Below are 22,177 nucleotides of genomic sequence, written 5' to 3'. Positions count from 1 at the left end.
CACTGCGCCTGCGCGCTCCCCGCCCTCCCGCTGACCGTTTATTAGACGGGTGGTGGTTTTAAATCCCCTGCGCGCGCGCGCTGGGCGGTTGGTTCCCCGGGGTGCGCTTTGATTGGTCGAGCGAACCGTTTTCCCTACCGCGCGCCGATTGGGTCGAAGCAGGCAGTGGGGGTGGGAGCGCGGCCGGTTGTGTGTTCTGATTGGCTGGCAGCCGTTGGCGGCGGGGGACGAAGGGTCGGCCGTGGGCTGAGGAAGGCGCCGGGGCGGGGCGGGTTCTGCAGCGGCGGGAGGCGAGGCGGTTCCTGGCGCCTTCCTGCGGGGAGCACGGCGGTAGTTAGGCCCTGGGGAGGGGGTGTCACTGGCCGCTCCCCTTCTCCCTCAGGGAACGCTGGCAGGCCCCTTCTGGTGCCCGGCTGAGGGAGGGGCTGTTGCGGGCAGGCCCCGCACCTGGGCGCTGCCCCACGCCAGTGCCCCGCGGCGGGGAGAGAAGGGGGCAGAGCTGCGGCCGCCTCATATGGACCCTGTACTGCCCGGCTCGGATCTGAGGTACCCCTCCGCGTTGGGGAAAGCGCTCGCGGGGGCGGGGAGGGGGGGAAGCTCTGCCGTACTGTTCCTAGCGAGGGGCGAGGAGGTGGTGCATCGCCCCCAGCCCGTCGGGGCACACGCCGGGCCAGATGCCGCTCTGCGAGTGTGGCTCTGGTTATGGGGGTGTGTTTGATTTGTGCTTGCCAAAAACTGTTGAAAATGGTGGGGCTTTAAAAAAGTTTTCCCTTTTACAAGCCTTGATTAGGAGTTATTTTGATGGGCGTTTACCTTTTAATGGAAATCAATTAACTGTCGCTGGAAACATGAGAGGTCTCAGAGGGCCGCCTTAAAAATAGAGTAAGTTCTTTCCTGGGAGCTTAAGGAAATGCGAAGAAAGCACCTTGGCAAAGTTTGATGCTTCAGATACCTACAAAGGAAGTTCCCGTTTATTGGTTAAAAAGTGTTGAGTTAATTACCAAATGGTGTGGACTGTCAAATGTTTTGTATTTTATTTACTATACTTGGTTTAGGTAACTCTTAAGCAGTGTAATCCTACTTGTGTAAATTAAGTTTATGTGATTGCATGCTAATTTCTTCAGGCCTCTTTGAAGTGTGATTGCAAATTTTGCACTGTATTATTTAAGTTAAACCAAGGCTTTATTCTAGCAGTCTTCAAAGCTTAAGTGGATTGAATATTGACTTTTAAAAAGTGACTAAAGCAGGGCTTTTGGAAGCTGATCAAATATTAAGTTTGCTAAGTCAAGATTTTCTGTGTACCATGGGATATTCTAATGACTAAGAACCTTTTCCTTTCCTACAATATGTCTAGAGCACCTTTTTCTTGAGCTCTGTCTGCAAACTTGTATTTGGGCCTACACATCTTCCAAGTTTACATGAAGGAACTGTCAGGTGGGAAATAAGTTTTTTGTGTTGACTTTGTAGTTCATACCCTTGACAACTTCATAGGACAAAGTTTCTGCTTCATTGGCCTGGACTTGAAACAAAAAAAGTACCAACAGCTTATGTATCCTATTTGTTGTTTTTCTTACAGTGTCGTTCCTTTGTTCCTTCTTATAAATGCTGTTTGAAAGTACTAAACTTAATCCATTTTCCTTTCCCATCTCTGTGATCTTCTTCCCAGATTTGTTCCCGAAAGGATGGTCCCTTTCAGTTTTCCTCTATCAAAGTGTGCACTTTGGGACCCAGTCCCAATGGGTGATGTCATTGTGTCACATATCACCTATTACAGGTATGAATAACCTTTTTTAAGCGGCTAGCACTTAAAGTAAACTAAGATTTATATGATTCAGAGCCTTGTTTTATCTTTTGAGTCTAGTGTATGACAAGGCACAAAGGAAAAAGAAACAACCAGTGTATTCATTATAAGTATATAGGGATTTTCATTGGTAAGATTTGAGAGTTTACCTTTCTGTGGTGATACGCAGTCAGGTGGGTTGGAGGTGCCTCAGTCTAAAGTAACTTACAGTTTCTTTCCGTTTCCTTCCCATACGGAAAGGTGTAAAAGTAGCTATGGGCTTGTAGTTTTCTTTAACATGATTTTCCTTTTCTCTAAATATTTACAGAGAAGAAAATACTTTTGACAAACTTGGAGACAGATAGTATACTTCAAGTAAAACTTAACACTAAGTATTTTGCTTGCTTCAGGAATACGGATTAAAATGCCGAAGTTGTGATGGTTTTTGTTTAGAATGAGTCTGGAGGCAAATCTGAAGCTCTTGTGAATTTCTAGGGCAGGATGTTCTAACCCTGACTAGTAAAACAAATGGAGGGTAAAAATTGATCCTTATTTTTTTACAGATTTCATAAAAAAAATCTTACTGTAGTTATTAAAGCAAGTATACGAGCAAGTATCTACATATATGTGCATACAAGGGTGGACAGCTCTTACATACAGGTCAGAAGGGCTTTCGCTTGTCCTTGCCACGTAATGTTCTTTGACTTAAAATTAAAACTTCAAGGTTTTAACAAAGTTTAAAATAAATGACTTTTATTTTTGTGGAGGCACTTTGCTTAGTTAATCTTGAGCAGGTAGGATATGAGCCATCATCACAGTAGCCACATAAATCAGTAGCTTCACTTTCGACTTTGACCTCTTTCCAAGTCAAAATCAGATAAGCTATCGCAAGCTAAAATAATGTTGATGTATTTACTGCCCTAGATTCCAAACTTACTACCCTTCCCCCCCCTTTTTTTAACTAGATAGTAATTTTTATAATTACCTAATCTTTCTCCATACTTGCGTTCCTGTGTCATTGAGCCCAGTCTGTTGCTGCATTAAGCATCAACATTAAATATTGTGCTAAAATGGGAGCGCACCATGTCAAAATTAGTTAAGGGTTTTGGCCTATTCTGTTCTTTAAACTTAGGGACTTTTTAGGGGTTCTGTGTTTTGGTCGTAGTGTTTCTAACTTTTCGCATTTTCTATTAAAGTAATTCACTTGTGTTCGTCTCTAGTTCTTGTGACATTGTTGCCCTTCAGATGGAAAAGCTTTTCTCTCTCCTTGCTATTTATTCTCTGTAGGAAAAACTGTTTCCCCTCTGATACTGATTTGCTGTACTAGTCAAGTCAAAATATTCTTAAGACGATCACACAGAGCATTCTGTGGAGCTGCTCCAGTTTAAATATGGCTTTCTTGAATACGAACAGTTGAGGTGATGCACAGAACATGAGCTAAAATTCCATTGACGTTTTATACAGTGTTGTTATTTCTTACCTTTTGTTGTTTAGGGCTTTGGGCTGTTTCTGTATATTTCCTTTTTAAAGGATAAAAAATGTGGAAGCTATTGCATTATTTAAAAAAGCATTAAAATAATTAGGGTCTTAAACTTGTTTATTGTCTCTTTTTAGAAACCCAATTTTATCTCTGATGGAGAAAACCTTGCGACTTGCCTATCGCCATGCTAAGCAGAATGAAAAGAAATTATTTTCCTGTTTTCTGCTTGGGACTCTTGCAGTAGATGAAGGTAACTTTTTAAACATCAGATAAACAAGCAGTATTGCTTGGTTGAGTAAGCCATTATCGAGGAAAGCCTGAGTTGTTGCTGTTGGACACTTAACTTTATTTATTTATTTTAAAGATGGGGAAGGCATAACGCTAACAATAGACCGCTTTGATCCTGGTCGAGAAGTTGCTGGTGGATCAGGCAAAGTTCCAACTGCGTCTCTTCCTGGAGACTTTTTGATTCCATGTACAGTTAATGCCTGGGGATCTTCAGATAATATTATAGTGCAGAGTGCTGAAGATATCAGCTTGGCTTTCAAGGTAGGCAGCTCTTGACAACTTTTGGGTTTCTTAAACAATTAACTGTCTTCTAGGCAGGAGACTGGACTATACACAGGGCTTGATTTTTAACCACCGTTGATTTCAAACATGTCAAAATTGTGGCTGATGCAAGACTATTTAGTTGGTTGAGTGTCCTTGAAAAGTGTATCAGAAGTTATTAAAATCAGTTAGTCTTCATGGGTCTTTAAGGATCACAGTATCTTTAAACTGTTACGGAAATTACGCATGCCAGCCACCATAACTCTAGGTTTCCACTGAATCAATACACCAAAACGAGATTTTTCTATAAAGTCTTTTTTATTAATAGCGCTACAGCTCAAGCTGGCTGCCTCTGGCTGGCGTGTGTAATTTCCATAACAAATCTTGGACTGAAATCTTACTGTCTGACCAAAGGTTTTTTAGCTGGTCTGACCACCAAAACCAGCAAGACAACAGTGATTGCAGCAAACTTATTTAAACAAGAAAAAACAGCTTTTTCTTTCAAATCTATCATGAATGAGTTGCAGTGTTTGTGCAATTGTTGATAAAAAGTTTTGCTAGGCAGGTGGCTTGCAAGAAAGCACGTAAAGTCTCTGTAGGTTAGTAGTTATGACTGAAATGTGTACCTGTTGCTTCCATGCCCTGCTGTAGACATATCATCTAGTAAATATACTCTTCACTCCTGTAAATGTTTGCCTGTAGTTCTTGTGTGTATTTTATAATACAAATGATGCTTTACTGATCTAAACTTTCTCATGACAATACATCCAGATGTTAAAATACAAATTTCTTGAATGCAAGTAAGAAAACTTTGACAGATCACCTTGAGCCTTCTCGGTGCTTGTTATTTTACTAATTTTTATACAGTTCAAGTAACCCCAGGTTTTTAAATACATCATAAAACAATGCTGAGATATACGTAGTTTAATTTCAAGTGTATTTTACATTATTCGTTATATTCAATATAGGCATGAGCTTTGGAGACCTGGGTTAACTGCTTTTTATACAGTGCCTACTACAATAGTAGCTGTGATAAATGATTTGAGTTCCCAGTGTAATACAACTTGAATCATGGTAGTCATATGAAGACAATTTAGTGTATTTAACTTTTTTCTCTTTTCCCTACTTCTAGGGTCTGCAGCACAGTCTATGCAGTAAAGAATCACTGGACCTTTCTAAACTGCTCACTGTTAGAGCTCACATTGTTTTCACAGAAAATCTGGATAATCTACATTTTAATTTTCACTGGGCTTCTATTACCGTAGCAAATATCTTGGAATACACGCCTGTGAAGTCTGTCCCAATTATTCCCACAGCCCTAGCAAGAAATTTGAACAGTCCTATGAATATTGCGCAAGTTCAAGGAACTTACAAATGTGGGTGAGTAAAGGGTGATGCTAAAACTTATCAAAGTTGCCTGGCACTTTGTTTCATTTCCTAAAGCAGGTAGATAGGTGAGATCTCAACCAGTGCCTTGCTTTTTAGTAAAATATCTGGCATAAAAATAACAAAACTTCTTGGATTGGAAAAATTTTAAACAGGAAATGGGGTGGGGCAAAAATCTTAACTGGTTCAGTAGGAGTTCTTGCTTTTGACTTCAGTAGAAGGATCTTCCTACTGGGGCAGGGACACACACCTCTGGTTGACAAAATTGACTATAAACAGCATCCAGCTTTTTTAAACAGTATCAGTGCTGGCTCTAGAATGAAAATCAGATGAATGCAAATCAAAGGTCTTTCTGTTAATCATGCTTGTAAGATGGTATTGGAGAATCGTCATTCTGACTGATAACTAATTTAGTAGAATGAACTAAGAGTAAATCAGAGAAATAATTTGAAGCAACTGAATGTCATTTTATTTGGACCTTGTGAATGCCTCTTCAAATTTAACATGAATTGCAATTCTGGATTTGTTATGACTACCGTAATATTAAGGAAATATGGTCTTTGATAATTCTTTGATACACAAGGAGTGGATGAAAAGCTGAGGAATTACTGTAAGTACGGAGGAAGAAGAGTTTTGATTTTTCTTTTTCTGAACTTTTTTTCTTACAGTATTTTTCTAAACTTGTATTTGTCTGTTCATAATTTTTCTGAAAGACTGACTTCCAAAATACTAAAAAAAACCCCCACCCAAATTCTGCTTTGTTTCAGCTACCTTACTATGGACCAGACACGAAAATTGCTTTTGCTGCTCGAGTCTGACCCCAAGGCTTATGCTCTGCCATTAGTTGGAGTGTAAGTGTTTGGCTCCATTTGTACAGATAATACACTTACTGATTTGAAATGTATTTGAGAGATTACGTGCTGGAAACCTGTAATGGAACTATCTCTAATTGGATATTTCTTCTTACTTTTAGTTGGCTGAGTGGAGTTACTCATATCTGTAGTCCTCAAGTCTGGGCCTGTTGCTTGCGATATTTATTCAGTTCTTCAATTCAAGAAAGGCAAGTCACTTTTATCTACAAAACATAGAAACTATTGGCTGCCTAAAAATGTATTCCACAGAAATGCATGGCAACATGGTCTCTACTCAAAGATATTTGAGGGAATTCTGTGATTTATATAGGAGGTGAAGCTATCTGTTTTAATTGTTCTTTCTGGTTTTGACTTCTACCTCACAAATTTCATATGACAGAAGTGTTAGAAAGGTGGGTTGATACCTCAAAGACAGAAGAGGGTAAACATTAATATCATTAAGGTCATTTAATTTAAATTAAGGACCAGCAAGCAGGAAACACTACTTTAAACAATGGTGGGGTTTTGGTTTTGAACTGTTCTTATGAGTGTTTCCTTTGACATAGGCTTTCTCCCTGGTTGTATCTGACAACGTATTGAAGCATATTGATTTGCAGCTAACACTGTCTTGTTATGACTTCCTGCTAAATATTCTGGTTTTATAGTTTTTGCATTCTGATTATTTTTTTCATTGTGATGTTAGTAGATAATAATTCTTCATTCTCAACATTTCTTCACTTGTAACATTTGCTAAGTTTTATTTATATGGAAGCTGGGAGGGAGTTCAGGTGTTTATAGTTTAAAACTGCTCTTCAGGTAAATGAAACTTTAAAATATTCTATATGTATAAGAATTTCTTCTGCTGGACCACACTTGCTTTTAAATTATGAAATAAAACCATATTTAGTGAACAGATATGTCTATAATTGCAGAATAGACTTCTTCCCTTAATGTAAATATGCCCAAATACAGATAAGAGCCCAATTAGATTATTAGATAGGCAAGTTAGATGCTTGACTCATTAACTTTCACTGATTCCATCTTGGAAGTGGATTAGGCAGATTTGATGAACCATGCAAACAGAATTAACCTCTGCAGACCAACCGCTTAATCTGTGCATCATACATTTTTAACTCTTAAGTTGTAAGTAAAATTTTAAAGTTGTGTGTGAATTTGTTTTTTCAAGCATCTTGTTCCTACTACTTTCTTTATCACATATATTACTTAAAAAAAACAGAAAACCCCAACACCCCCCTAGCCCGAACAAGTGCATTACAAATGCTATAAAAAGGAAAATTCTTCTGAAAAATAGTACTACCTTTTCCTGGAAATGCACATTATTTTCATGATCCTTGATCTTGTGTTAAATGGTGACTGTTGTTATCCACTGTTCTTAACCTGTAGAAAAAAACTCCAATGTAATTTTTCTTCCAAGAAAAAAAATCTGTTTGCTAATGAGCATTTTTGGAATATTTAGGGGTAACTGAAATACTATGTGTCTTTATTATACATCTTCAATTGAATTATCAAAAAATCACATTATCATTTTTACAAATATTTTTTCTATGTTATGATTGAAGTCTTCCTGGAATTCATTTAAAGTACTTAAGTGATCCTAAAGGTTTGAACTAGAAAGTAGATGAATTATTCCCATTTCTCTGCTTTAATTCTTGCATGTGGGATCAGTCATAAGTCCATTTCTCAGTACCACTCAAAATGCAGTAATTCACCAGTTTGCTAAACTGTGTGATAGTTTGCTTAGTGTATTGAGAAACTAAGGGCCTTCTTCCTGTTTCTTAAGTTTTAAGATGTGGGTTTTTTCTCTTTTAGGGTTTTTTCAGAATCTGGGAGTTTTCTTATTGTGCTTTATTCATTGACGCACAAGGAACCGGAGTTTTATGAGTGCGTTCCATGCAGTGGACAGACTGAACTAGGGTTTCAGATCTTAACTTGCAATGAAACAGTACACCTCTTCAAAGTAAGTGGCTTGGTTTCCTACTGCATCATGGTACTTTAAAATTTGACTTTTGGTGTAAGTACTTAAAGGAGGAGTCCTATAATGTGACCCAAATGGAACTGCAGTATTTGAAAATTATGTAGCTCTATAAAGCTACCTTTTTACAGTGATTACTGTAAATTCAGAGTTTGTGTCTCAAATTGAGAGATGACCTTCAAAGTCAGCAACTGCTCACTTTTCTAATAGCATTAAGAATCTGTCTTTTAAAATGTAGTGTGCTGTGTTGGACTTGGTTAGTGCTCCTTCTTACTAGTGACCTTTTGGCTTTACGAGCAGAGATTCTGATTTCCTGTAGCACTTGTTAATCTGGTATGCTATGTGCATGCTGGACACATCTAACAACTGCTGTGGGTCATGTGTATCGGTGCTTTCTGGAGAGCAAAGCTAGGTAACTTGTGCTCTGCTTGAAGTTGAAGGCAAAAGGGAATTCAGGGGTTACTAATCTGCAGATCTCTTGCTGCGCTACAGTAACAAAGCAGGAACACTTTTATCTTTGTGCAAAATAACTCTCTGAAAGAATTTGATGATACTGTGTCTGGGAGATAACTAATAAGGTTTGAGGAAATTCTAGGAAATCTTCCTTACGTGTTTTTCCTAGGCTTGTGCAGAACCTGAAGTTGAGTTGTTAATCTGCTCAATGTATGCTCCTATGCTGTGGTAGAGAAGCAGCTAGTGTAATGTGTGTCCTGTGCTCTTCTCTTTCCAGTTATACTTCCCTGTTCAGGGCTGCCTTTTACCTTTAGCCTAGGTACAGCTTAGCTTTTTGAAGATGACAAGCCTCTTAACAGAGGCTCACTTCTATTGTCTCCAGGACTTGCTCAGCTGAGGTGTGTGAAACAGTATAGGACAGTTGCTGTTTCCTATAGTGGTGAAGGCTTGTGGAAGAGTATCTAAGCAGTTACAGCAAGGAAGCATCTGCTCATGGCTATAATTAGGCCAACTACTTCAGAGCAGCAGAGGGAACTGTTAAACAGGAAGGGAAGTTGCCTGCCTCCTTGTAGTGGTGAAAGAATTGAGAATTGAAAGTAGAGGACAAGCAGCAAATAATCAGATCTAAAAGTCCTTAAAACTATTTATTTGGGAGTACTACCTCAGTGATTAAAAATTGAAAGTTTCATGCTTCACAAATACAGAAAATGTCATTCCAGGATGTTGAACCTTCAGACAAGAGCCCTTTCCAGTTTGAGTTGAGTGCAGAAAACCAAAATGCAGAAACTGAGTTCTTCAGCAGAGTTTGCAAGAAACTTCCTATCAGAAGGTAAATCTTTCAGATATCATTTATATGCAAAAATTAAATATTTATTGGATGAGGGCTTATTTTGACCTCTGCTGTGCCAGGCGTCAGTTTAGCTGGGCATACAGTGATCTTCTTGCATTAAAATCTGTGTATGTGCTTTTGTTTAATCCTAAAGTTAATATTCTTCAAGTAAGACTGTCAATCTGACTATATTCTAAGAGAAACTACTTGCAGGTCTACTCTTGATGCTGGTGGTTGTAATTTATACAGTGAATGTTTCTCAGAAGACTTCCTTAGTGATGGAGCTTAGTTCACTGTATTAAGCCTCTGTGAGATCTGTCCTTTGAAGCAAATCTCTAATTGAAATCTACTTAAGTTGGTAAAAATTCCTTTTGCTTTTTGACTTTTCAGACCTGTGAGACCTGGATAGGTTGAAACTTAGCAATTTGTAAGAACCTGACTTATCTGTCAAATTTTTATATATGACTAAGATGGCCTTTATTTTCCTTTAAACAATGTTGCAACCTTTACTGTAGTATTCCCTGTCTTTCTAATATAAATCCCTGCTTTGCAGTTAGAATGTCACTTAAAAGGTGTGTATGTCTGAGGGTGTGGGGAGGGAGGGTTAGTATCTTTTTGCCCAAAAGCAGCATTTGCATTTCTCTTTGATCTTAGAATTGTTTGCTGTGTGAACTCCCTAGCCGACCAGGGAGACGTATAGCAACTGCTTCTTGGAAAAAATGATGCTGATATTGCACTGCAGATGGCACAGTGAAAAACATGAAGACTCATGTTACTGCTGCCAAATCTGACAAGCAAATGTTTTTAGTTTGATGTATGTTGGTTTTAGTTCTCCCCAAGGTTGTTCACCCAGCAAGTTGTCAGCAAGCGATCATGACTCTGGTGTAGAAGATGAGGATTTATCCCCCAGACCAATTCCAAGTCCTCACCCAGTGAGTCAACAGGTAACTAAGTAAATTGTTCCAAGCATCTCAGGTGTGACACTTAATGCGTTTTGCTGCTCTGTAGTGGGACTGGAGAGTATAAAGCTTCTGTCTCAAAGTGCTAGCAGGGAAAACAGAACTGAAGAAATGGATGGAGAGTCCCAACTCCTGCTCTAGTTAACCTGCCTTTTTTCCAGGATTATAGAAACTAATTTCCTACATGTGCTAGGATTTAGGAACAGAGATAGTAGGTTTTACTTTGGGAATCTTGCTACCAATGAAATGGAAGAGCCGTGGTGTCTGAGGCAAAGACAGAGGCAGCAAGCTTTCTTGAGTATTTCTGGGTAAATGAAGTAAAGATCTGCTGGTCTGTCCTTTTTTTTATTGAAGCATATACAAATATAATTAAATAGCAGCTCTCATACAGCATAGGTCTAGAATGATGTGACAGTTGTGGCTTATAAAGTACGTTCTGTTGCACTGGCTCTAAGAATAGTAAGAGGGAACACGTAGTCCACTTCTTGAAGGGGAAATACTCTGACATGCGCTCCAGAATGACATGGAGCATTCATTTGGTAGACATGGCTATTATGCCATATGAAAGCAATTTTGTCCTCTAAGAATGATACTAGAGATCTTGCTGTGTTTTCTGTATCTGGGTTCTTCACGCTTTAGAAAACTATTCAATATATAGTTCTTTTGGAGCTGGTAATGGTCATGTATTGATTTTTAAAGATTTTTCTTTTAAATTCTGCATGTGAAGAGCTGAAAGACAATATTTTAAAATGCTCTTGAACTTGCTTGTATAATTGTGCCTTCAGGTTACCAGGATCTTTCCTTCAGTTCCTGAACTGTCACTTGTTTTGGATGGGAGTTTCACAGAATCAGGACAATCGTCTAAGCCTATGGGGACTTCAAATGCTAAAAGTCTACCCTCAGCGCTAAACCAGCCTATTAAAAAGAAATGCTGCTTGGGATCTACACATTACCTCACCCAGCACTCTGAAGACAAGCAAAACTCTTCTGCTAATCTGGGAGATCCCTCTTTGAGGCAATTACCAAACCATTTAAACCAGAAAATGCCAATTTCAAGGCCTTCCAGAGGAAAACAAGTTCTACAGCAACAGTTGCACTGTAAGAAAGCTTGCCCTCAATCACGAAAAAGTTCCGGATCTTCTTCCCCTTCAACCCCTTGTAGTGGGCCTTCCCCAGATACATCTGTGCATCACCCCAGAAAGCTGTCAGAAAGACTCGTATTAAATCCTGATGGAGTTGCACAGCAGGGAGAGCCTCCAGTTAGAACATCATCGATATCTACTTCCAAGCAGCTTCCTGCTGTTGCACAGCCAGTTCTCTACACCTCTGCTTTTTCACCACAGAGCTGCAGAAGACCACCAGACCTGCAGATGCCAGTTCAGGTGCCACCTTGCTGTCCAGCCACTGCATGCAGCTGTCAGTTTCCTGGTTCTGTCCAATATAATCCAATAAACTCATGGCAAGGAATTGGTAAAATGAACCCCAAACATGCAGCAGAAATCCAATCAGAGATGACTCAACAGAATCCATGTACAGTGCTCCATCAAAATATCATTTGTCCAAATATTTGCTGCAATCTAGGATATACCACAAGCAGCCCTATAAGCATGGGATATCATGGGAAAATGGGGAACTGCTCTCTAGACAATAGCTTATCACCTGGAGTAAGACTCCTTTCAAGTGCAAGCCCCTCTAGTCTGCAGTTTTGTGCAACCCACTCGCCGTGCCTGCACATGCCCGCTTCTAAAGCAGGATCAGATAATGGAATGATGGGACTATCTCCAGATGCATACCGGGTTCTTACAGAACAAGATAGACAACTCAAATTACTTCAAGCTCAGGTTTGTGGAAGTGGCAGCTTTCTCCTCTGCCTCCTTAGTGATTCTGCTTTGATAGTTCCCCTGCCAAAGGAATTAATTTAGCTGTTGTCTGTCCTTGTTGGAACAAGAGAGCCTGTCATACCAGCTGCAGTTTGGGGTTGGAAGGGGGTCCTAATGAGCTCTGCTAATTGGTGTCCCTTAAATGAAAACTATTTTACTATTTCCTAATTTAAATATTGCATTTATTTTGATCCTATTTCTATAATGTGAAGGTTTCCCTTTTAGCAGGCTGTTTTATAATGCACACCAGTATGCTCTCTGTATAAATGCTTTCCTATATATATGTGCTTGTCTAAGTAAGAAAAATTTACTGCATAAGCTATAGACTTTGGAATTATTGTAAGCATACAGGTGAAGCATAGAATGTTCTCGTGTGTTGCTTTGCCCACCTAGAAGCATGCAGTTTCCTGAGATAGAGGCTGTTGCTTAGAAAACTTCAGTTGTCTGCAGCGGACTGGCAGGATTCATCAGGTGTTTGTTGCTGGGCTGGAAAGTTGGGCTTTGCTGGTCTCCCTAAATTCTGTTTTGATACCAGATTACGTTTCTTCAAAATATTGACCTCTTGAATTACACTGCTGGCCCTGTATTTTGCAGGATAAGAGCCAGAGTTTAAATTTTGCTGCTGGTGATGAATGATAGGAATAGGAAAGTTGGTACAATTGCTCACAATACATATTTTTCCTGCTTAAACCAACAAATAGCAACTTAAATGTGCTTTGTATATAGTTGCTGTATGTAAAATCAAGCTCTCAAAGCATGGGTTGTGCATGAGGGAGGGAAACCCCTCCCTGCTGTGTAAATGCAGCCTTCACTGTTAGGATATTTCTCTATGGAGTTATGAACTAGTCAGTGAACAGGGTAGGTGCAAATACTAGAGTGAATATTGCCTGGGCAACCTTAATTTTATCATTTAAGTGCTTAGTTTTATAATTAATACAAAATTGGTTTAGCATGGCATAGGGACAGTTGGTATATAAATGCTTGGCTGGTGAGTTGATAATAGGCTTTGTATATGAATGAAAGGGACAGAGAATACTTCCAACAAGTGTAGTGCAAATAAGCTTTACTCAAGTTGTCTTGGTGTAGTTCTGCCAACATGTTTAAAACCTCTTCTTTGCTAGCTCTGCCAGCATCAAAATTGATGTTTTGATTTATGCTGCATGCGCTGCCGAGAACTGGAAGGTTATCAGACTTGTGTGGCAATGCAGCCTGGATTTGAATCCAGATCTTAGAGGAGCCTAATTTAGTAATTCAGTTTTGCCTATTGTACTTTATATTTTATGGTACAAATTATAACTTTCTGATAACCGCTACAGATCCAACGCTTATTGGAAGCACAGGCTTGTTCCTCTGAACCAGCAGCAGCTAGCCACGCTTTGCAGCCTGAGAAGCGAGGGGACCTTGTTTCTATGGAAACACAGTCCTCACCAGGTTTGCACATGAGGAAAAGTGTGAGCATTGCTGTGAGCACAGGTAACGCTTTATTCTTTAAAAATAGACTGCTGTCACTTTTTCTGGATGTTTCTGTGATCTGTTTGAGCACGGAGGGAATGTTTTGCAGAAATGCTGACATATGCAAACATGCACCTAGATAAAAAAAAAAGTTCTCTAGGTGTTGTTTGCAAGTTTAGGCTGGAGCTAGTTTTGTCTTTTGGGCTGCAGTGGCAATAATTGCCATCACTGGAAGAATTATTTTTCCAATAGCTTTAGCAAGGTCTTCTATTTCAAATTGTGCCGTATTAAAGGGAAAAACTACATTTTTTTTCTTTAATTAATACACTGTTTCGAAAAGTAATAGCTTCTATACGATCTGGTGTTCTGTTAAATATATTATTGATGGGTTTTGTAAGTAATGCATTTACATGCATGGAGAAGAGACTGTATTTGCTTTAATTTTAGTGAGTTAGGCAGCTGTGTCTGTAAACTTACATATTAATGTATTGGTTCCTGTTAAATTCATGGCAATATTGTGGCTAGTCTGGAGGAAATTTTCAAATTGGCTCAAGGTCAATGCATTAAAACACTTTAATACAACCATTTATTTTCATCAAGTAGTGCTTTGGAAGAAACTAGGACTCGAGTGATGTTTTGGCAACTCTTAGATGTTCTAAACTCTAAATCACCTTTAAAATGGTGGAAAAACCTGAATGTGAGGAAATGATTCCTCCAGCTTTACAAAGCCGAAGGGTTTCAGAAGATAGTAATGACTCCCCTTAAATGGGTAAATCCCTAATTCTTTTTTAGGTGCTAGCTTATTTTGGAATACAGCCTCAGAAAAACAAGATGACTCCATACCACAAGGAAAAAAAGAGGATGAAGAGATTTCTAAGGAAGACATAAACATTTCAATTAATGCTGAACAAGATGCAAGTAATACAAGTATTGCTTCTTCCTTAAAGGTAGTTGACATGCCCAGCTTTGTAGACAGTATTCAACTTGTGGAAGAAGGAACTAATAAGAACACTTTCCAGTAAGTAACCAGAAATATCTTGTGTTCATGTAATAAGCTGAACTGCCTTTCATAAGTTACTACTCTCATAATTATTTTTTAAGGAATTATAAATAGTCACCTGACTTCAGTTGTTGTGTTCTTTCCCTTCTTTCTTTTTTAATTATGCTTTGAATTGTACAGCTCACCAATACACAGTTGCCTTTAGAGTCTGCATTTATCAGTCATGCACATTTAGCTAGCCTACCTATCAGCAGGAGCTGATGGCAAAAGCCTTTAACTTGGAAAAGCATGTACAGTGCTGGCAGCATTCCCTTTCTTACCTTAAATCCTGAGGGGGGAAAGGGGATGCTGCTGTAGTCAGTTGTTTTTCCTACAGTGGCTTTTCCCTGTCCGCATTCAGAACCCTTTCAGTTCTGAGGGGCTTAGGATGAGGGGTTTATGATTATATGACTGTTCCTGAAATTCTCTACATTTTACACCCAATTAGTGAATGCAGGTACCAACTTCACTGCTGTTAATTTAAATATTTTTAAGTTCAGATTCTTTATAGTGCAATGACTAATCTCAGACTAATTTGGGAAGCATTTTAAGGAATGTTTTTAGTTATCTACATGGGTGTTATTTTTACACAGGGTATAGCTCAACAATTTAGCACTTTTAATGATCTAATATTCTCTAAGTATAAAAAGCCAAAGGAGGGGGAATACCCCTCCAGTTAAGTTAGGCTTTCAAAATAATCATATTGGGAAAGATGATGATAATTAAGCTATAACTTAAATATTCATAGTCCTTGATTAAAGTATTATCTGCAAACATATACTGCTGCCATAAATGTTACTGATTCAAATCAGTCTTCTGAACACAGTGTTTTAGAGATGCCATCTTAAGGTTTTTTTCAACTTGGATTCATAAACCTGTAAAATAGCTGTGTAAGTATCTTATAGTAAGAATGTAGAACACCACCCAGATTCCTTTGAGGAGGGGAACATTTTTGGGGAATGCTGAATAATTGCCAGTGTAACAGTAGCTGATAACCTACATCGACTGTCTAGTATGTCACATGATTTAAATCTTATCGCTTTCAACACAGGCAATTGATCAGTTGAGTTCTGAAATTCCCTTATCTTACACTTGTCTCCTGAGGAGGAAGAGGGAGGAGGGTTGCTTAAGGATCTCCTCAGGATGATAGCACTATTGATATGTCTGATCTCAAAAGGTTTATGTGATGAAGGGGATGCAGAGCATCACATTCTAACTCGTTCTAGAATATTTACCCTTTTTTATCTGGAAAATTCAGGATAGATTATGGTTCCTCTTTCACCTCTGCTATTGAGAAATATTTCAACTAGGTGTTTGTTCATGATACTCAGCATGCATGGTGTACGTGTGTACTTGTAACAGTGTCTTTTGAGGAATTTTTAAAGTGTTTTTAAACTACCACAGGAATCTTGTTATCAATTACTCACCTTGGTAAAAACGGCTTTTTGAATAAGTCATGTTTCAGAACATATGGAAGATACTTACTCCTAAAGGCTTTTAAGTGTCCATAAAAATGCTGAAAACATAAGACAAACTTCAAACTGTTAATAAGTTTAATTTAATCTGCTTTAAGATTACGTCATAGAATGTCATTGAGTTTTGACTAGTCCAGAGAAGCCATTGCCGTTTTCAAGTCATCTTTTGAAAAACTAGCCAGGCTGTTGTAGTTTCATACTGCAGGGTGTATTTCCTCAGTCCTCAAATGACTTTTGAAAGAAAATGACTGCAGAAAGGAACAAAGTCTCAAGCAGTAGACAAACCAAGAAATGTTAGGATCTATTTCCAGTACTAGATTTTTCTCCTCATCTGGTCTTTGTGAAAATACATGTAGTGATACTTGTGCTTTTTCTGTTTCGAGGAAATATCTAACTATCTCGGTGTTCTCTTTCAGAAATGGAAACATTTCCCAAGCGCTTGTTCACAGTTCATCCTTGGAAGAAAGTATTAACGTGTCTTTAGAGCAAGAACCAACAGAGGGAGCCAGCAACCATGTGGAGGTAACAAGTGAGCCAAACTCGGAGCCACCTGCCTCCTTGCTGCCTCGGCATCCTTCAGAGGATCAGAAGCTTTACCAGGACTTACTGGTAATTCATGTAAATTTGATATTCTGCACTAAATGCAGCAGTCACAACAGCACACTGCTGAAGTTATGATGTGGTATTGGCCTGAGTGAAAATGGTATGTGTGGTTTTTAAGTTCACATGTTATGCTCTACAGAAAAGTTCCAAGTTTGTGGTCTTTGGTTTTTAAGGTTTAAGTGGTTATTCTGTACTTCGCTCTTCCATGCATACATGGAGTACTGTCTGCTGCCTAATAAATAATAATTCTGTAGTTAAAAGATAAAGTCAGTTGATAACTTCCCCAATTAGTGCCCTTTAAAATGGCACAACATTTTACCTTCAAGTCCCTTAAAGGGCAGATACTTTAATCTTGAAGAGTATCAGTATGTGATGTGTTCAGATTCAGAACAAGCTCTTAGAGAAAGCTTGAAATGTAAGATATTTTAGTGTTTGACTACACTGCTGTAAAGTTACGTGATTGCATCTGAACTGAATCTGAATTTGGCTTGTTTGTTAGAATAAGCTGCTAACCCATTTAGCTGCATTTTAAGTTGCATAAGAATAAAACAGGATTTTGGTTTTTGACACTGCATGTCACAATATTTTTGTCCACGTGGTCTCTCCCCTACTCCCTTTTTCTGTAGGGCCAAGTAAATTACCTCTTAAAGTCCTCAGAAGAGCACGATCACTTGTCTGTAAAAGCAGGATTTGTTAATGATGACGATCCTAAGTATCAGGATATTGATGATACAACAGAAAGGGCTTCAGAGGCTGACACGGGAGTGGTGGATAAAGAGAGTGTGATCAGTGCTACACTCAAACAACTGAAGAGTCTTGGAGTGACAATTGACTCGCCTGGCAAAATGAAGAAAAATACACACAAAGTGGAGAATGCCAGGTAAAATACTGGTTGTTTTGAGTAGTAATTTGTAGATCCAACCAAAAATGAAGATTGGCTTAATGAGCAAGGAGAAGGGACTGCGTTCACTGCCCCTGGGGATTTGTTTAGCAACTTGATCCACACTTCCTGCAAAGATGAAACACTGGCTTATGCTATGGGTATTTCAGATAGGTTTAAGAGCTCTGCTAGCAAAACTCAGATTATTTAAATATAACACAAGTAGCTCTAGCTGTTCGAGCATCTGGTGATTCTTAAAGTATTGTGCATGCAGTGGCACACGATTCCACAGAATGATAACGAAGCTGCTTGAGTAATTTCAATCCTTTGGGCTATGTCAAAGTATTCCAGACGAACACTGGACTTGGGAGGCTGAACGTTAAGCAGCTGTATATTTTGTCACTACTTCTTAACCCTTGTCTTGCACTTCACCAGTGTAAGTGAAATTGTTATCATGGCTTTGATACCTAATCAAACCAGGGTCTGTCCTAATCACTTGTTATTGTGAGTGCTCTGACTTGAAACAGAGGGAAGGCTGCAGTGGCTGGAGGGGGAAACAGCCTTGATGAAACAGAAGAAGGAGCAGAAGTAATTTCTGAAGAAGGTGTTTGAGGCACAGGAATTTACTTATGTAGCAGCTTACCAAGCAGTGAGCCTGTGCATACAGCTTCATTTTCATCCTTATTTTCATCTTGATACTAGTATATAACTGTTAGGTAAACCAAAAATCTAACTGTCTCCTAATTAATCTTTTATTCAGCTGTGTATCAAAAGCTGTTTCCATTCATTCAGTTTCTAAGTTCTTTTTTCTGCTTTTCACTTGGATTTCATTAGGTATTTTTCTGGAATTTGTCTCCTGGCTGGAGAGTCTGTCAGTGTTCTTTTAATGTCAATAATATGCTAATAAGTGAACCCATAAGACCAAACCGGAATTCTTGGTTTGTTTGGGGTTTTTTTTTCTTCAGACTTGGGGAGAGGGGTGAGAATCTTCCTTCTGCTACTTTCATGACTGATAAACAATTCTGAGAAAAGGTTTACAGCTCAATAGAGAAGGAAACAACAGTGCAACTCCATAGCATAACTAGTGGTTGTTCATCTGAGCCAGGAGTTTACTCTCCCTAAGCAAACTTCAGAGTCTGTGCTCAGTGAAATAGGAAGACTCTTAACTCTCAATACCAGGCATTTGGATTTATGAACCAGTATATGATACATATACTAAATGCACTGGTTTATAATCACTACCAGTGTACCAGAGCTTGTCCTTTCAATCTTTAAATGCCTAATGTATGCAAGAAATTAGTGTACCAAGCAACAGAATGAATGAACGTTTCCCTTACTGAAGGATGCCTTCAAAAACTAGAATCTTGCAGGCTTCTGGGAAAAGATACTATGTCAGAATTTCTGTAAAAATCCTGGAATTGGCATACAATGGGAAAGAAATGTTCTTGGTCTCTGTCACTGGGCTCATATCTTCTATCTAGGTACAAATTTTGGGTCAGAGGCACATAATGTCACATTCACTGGTGAGAACAGAGCAAGAGCTCAAACCTGCTTTAAAAACAAAACCAGCTCTGAAACCTGCTAGAGGCAGGCTCCTCTTCATACCAGGGTTGTAGTTAGTATTGTATCAGAAGGGAACATCATCATTTCCCTAACATGGTATTTGGATGCTGACAGTGTGAGTAGCTGGAGAGCTGCTTCTTCGTATGTGCAATGTGTATGATCTCAGCACTGAGCAGCCTGAGCAAGTTGTGGTGTTCAGAAGGAAGGGGAAAATGGTGCAGCAAGCAAAATGAAACTATCAGATTATATTATGAAATGTGTACTTTTCCTGTAATGCTAAACTAACTTTTTGATGCTTTATTTCAGCATCTTAGCATGCATAAATCCTGAAGCAGTGGTTCCTGGACTGAATTATATGTCATTTGCCAACATCAGCATGTGTGGCTTAACTCCTAATGTTGTTGATCTGAGCATGGAAGCAAACGCGATAGCACTCAAGTATCTCAGTGAAAATCAGTTATCTCGACTTTCTTTCAGTCGTTCAGGCCAAAATCCTCCTGTGGATTTCTCTTTCCAAGACCTGTTGCATACAAATATGGACAAGAGCATGGTGGGTCTTAGCTTAATTTCACCAAACAATATGTCTTTTGCAACCAAGAAGTACATGAAGCGATATGGGCTGATACAGGGCAATGACGGCAGTGAAGACGAAGAGGAACTGCAGGTTCAAGATGGCAGTTCTGGCACTGTCAAAAGCGAAAGCATGCTTGACAAAAACTGTACCCCTGTGTTGGATGGCTTCAACCACTGGACTGAATTATCCAAAAGAACTGATGGAAGACTTCCCATTCATTTAAAAAATCACAGCAGAGAGCTGACTACTCTTGCTTCTCCACCAGAATTAAACAGCCCTGCATTAAGAAATACTACAAATGAAATTTTTCCTCCCAGAGCAGATCAAGCAGGTGAAAACTCAGTTCAGATTTTAAAGGATTTAAAGTCAAAACCCAAATTGTTTCCTGGGAGAGTTGAATTCACTGAACAACCTGGCAGGAAAGACGAAGGAGATATTCAGGTCTTCCCTGGAAATCTGCGCACTCCAGCTCTTGAAACGTTAAACCAGTCAAACAGCATGAATTCCGTTGGCACCATTCTTGATGTGAAACAACTCAGGCAGTTGCCAAAGTTGTTCTGAACATCCCCTGAGATGGCTGGCAACCACTGTTTCAAATTTGAGAGGGACCTCTCTAAAGGACTGCAGGAAACCAAGGATTAAGTTATCTTTGAAGAGGTCACTCTGTTGTAGCAACGCAAAACTTGCAGAACTGAGTTTTCAGCCCAGATCGGGGATAGCCACCTCTAATGCGTGGCTGAGTCAGTGCTTATCAGCATTGAAGTATGTGTGCACTTTCATTTACAGTTAGACGTGATCTTAAAGTATCTAAAAGGTGAATCGACCTGAGCCCAGGATGCAGTCTTTATATACTTTTAACAATGATGCTTATTTAAATGTTCTTCTTTTGACTTTTTTTTTAAAACACTGACTTTAACCTGTTTATGCCAACTGTGAGCCATCGATACTGTGTGTGGCAGAGCAGGGGTAATGGAGCTTAAAGCACTAATTTCTAGAAATTTGCTGAAATGGTTGGATTACTGTGTGGGGTTTTGTATCGGGTGGGAAGGGAAGTATAACCGTGGCTTTACTTTGCATAAAATTATTTTGAATTCAGCCAAAATGGCACATGTAACTCTCTGTATCATGAAATCTTGGAAGGAAATTGGAAAAACTAGCACTTTCAAAACTCTTGTGATTTTTTTTTTTTCTGAATGAATGTTTTATATTTATTTAAGAAGTACATATTGCTCATAAAGGTCAAAGGTTCCATTAAAAAAAAAAAATAATCGTCAGTTGTGTGATGTAGCCTTTATTTAAGACACTTGCCACTTCCCAGTCATTGTTTAGAATGGGTGACTGGAAGTGTGAGGATGTCAGTCTTCAAGAATTCTGATACTGGGTGGTGGGATAAGCAAAAATAATTTATTTTTATTTTATTCTGTATTAACATACAAATATTCTGTCATCAAGCACTGCAGTCTGTTAATGAAACAGCACTTTTCCATCATCCTGTAATAATAATATTCCACAAGTTGAGAAAGTCAGTTACTTATTGTTTAATGATTCCATTTGTGTTAAGACTTTGACTTTTGTTCAATTTTTAGGTCTGATATATATATATTTGTGGTTACTGTTGTATTGTCTTACGCTACACAGTAACCTGCTGGTGCTGGAAGCCCCAGGTGCCCAGTGCTGGCTTTGGTGAGTATGTCTGAGGACGTGGCTCAGCGAGCGGGGCTGTGAGGTGACGCACCTCTGTCCTGACCTCATGGTCCTGGAAATGAGACAGTGGCTCTGGAAGCAGCGATCCATTCCTATTCCCACCGTTCCCGATGGGAGGACAGTGCGGAATGACGGTCAGGCCATCTGTTTTCTCACTGGCTGTAGCGCATCAACATGCTTTAACAGGAGTTTGAACAACTTTGTTTTAATGATGGCATTGTCTCAATAGAAGTTCAGCCTACGGTGCTGACCTTGACTTTCCTGTCCAAGAGTGTTAAACTAGAGATTAAAACACCCCACACCGAAGTCCCAGGCCTTTCCCATTCAAATCCAAAGGACTGCACTCTTCATGGTATGTTTGAGTGGGCACTAATTGCTAATTAACTTACTACAATGACACAAGAGTCTTTTCCAGCATCTACCACCCTTGTGGGCCTTTGTGGATTAAGAGTCTGGGGGTGAGATAAGCCATTTGCTCTTTCAGAGCCAGCACAGAGAGAGGATGGCAGCAGCTCCCCTCAAGCCGTGTCAGAATTTCTCTTCTTGCAGTGTCTTCCATCAACAAGAATATTTGCTTTCTTTCCAGAAAAGATGCTACTTTGCTGTGCTGAAAAGTAAAACCTTTCTCAGTCCCTGAATCTCCCTTGGATCAGGCACAAGCTTATTATTATCTGGCAGCATGTTTTCTGCTGAATCAGTCAAAAAATAGTTAATGTTTTTGAACATT

The 22,177-nt window shown here is 39.2% G+C and overlaps 1 protein-coding gene across 1 annotated transcript; it reads left to right on the top strand.

Annotated features, from left to right (window-relative positions):
* Window positions 1-274: 274 nt before the first annotated feature.
* On the top strand, window positions 275-20,970 carry STIL (STIL centriolar assembly protein). The gene is made up of 16 exons (XM_054834218.1): window positions 275-546; window positions 1,667-1,774; window positions 3,395-3,510; window positions 3,625-3,809; window positions 4,942-5,189; window positions 5,963-6,046; window positions 6,169-6,255; window positions 7,877-8,024; window positions 9,212-9,321; window positions 10,151-10,265; window positions 11,066-12,121; window positions 13,477-13,633; window positions 14,405-14,630; window positions 16,543-16,735; window positions 17,356-17,609; window positions 19,479-20,970. The coding sequence occupies exons 1-16, from the start codon at window positions 515-517 to the stop codon at window positions 20,305-20,307; spliced, it is 3,948 nt and encodes a 1,315-aa protein (XP_054690193.1). The 5' UTR covers window positions 275-514; the 3' UTR covers window positions 20,308-20,970.
* Window positions 20,971-22,177: the final 1,207 nt, after the last annotated feature.

Source organism: Grus americana, chromosome 8 (assembly GCF_028858705.1).
Source record: "Grus americana isolate bGruAme1 chromosome 8, bGruAme1.mat, whole genome shotgun sequence".
NCBI classification, from domain to species: domain Eukaryota; kingdom Metazoa; phylum Chordata; class Aves; order Gruiformes; family Gruidae; genus Grus; species Grus americana.
This window is presented reverse-complemented; position numbering and strand designations above follow the sequence as displayed.

Excerpts from the sequence above, each read along its gene's own strand:
- STIL (XM_054834218.1), top strand. The coding sequence starts at position 515 with ATGGACCCTGTACTGCCCGGCTCGGATCTGAG. Across the intron at positions 10,266-11,065 it reads CTCACCCAGTGAGTCAACAG|GTTACCAGGATCTTTCCTTC; the intron begins GTAACTAAGTAA and ends TTGTGCCTTCAG. Across the intron at positions 14,631-16,542 it reads ACTAATAAGAACACTTTCCA|AAATGGAAACATTTCCCAAG; the intron begins GTAAGTAACCAG and ends GTTCTCTTTCAG.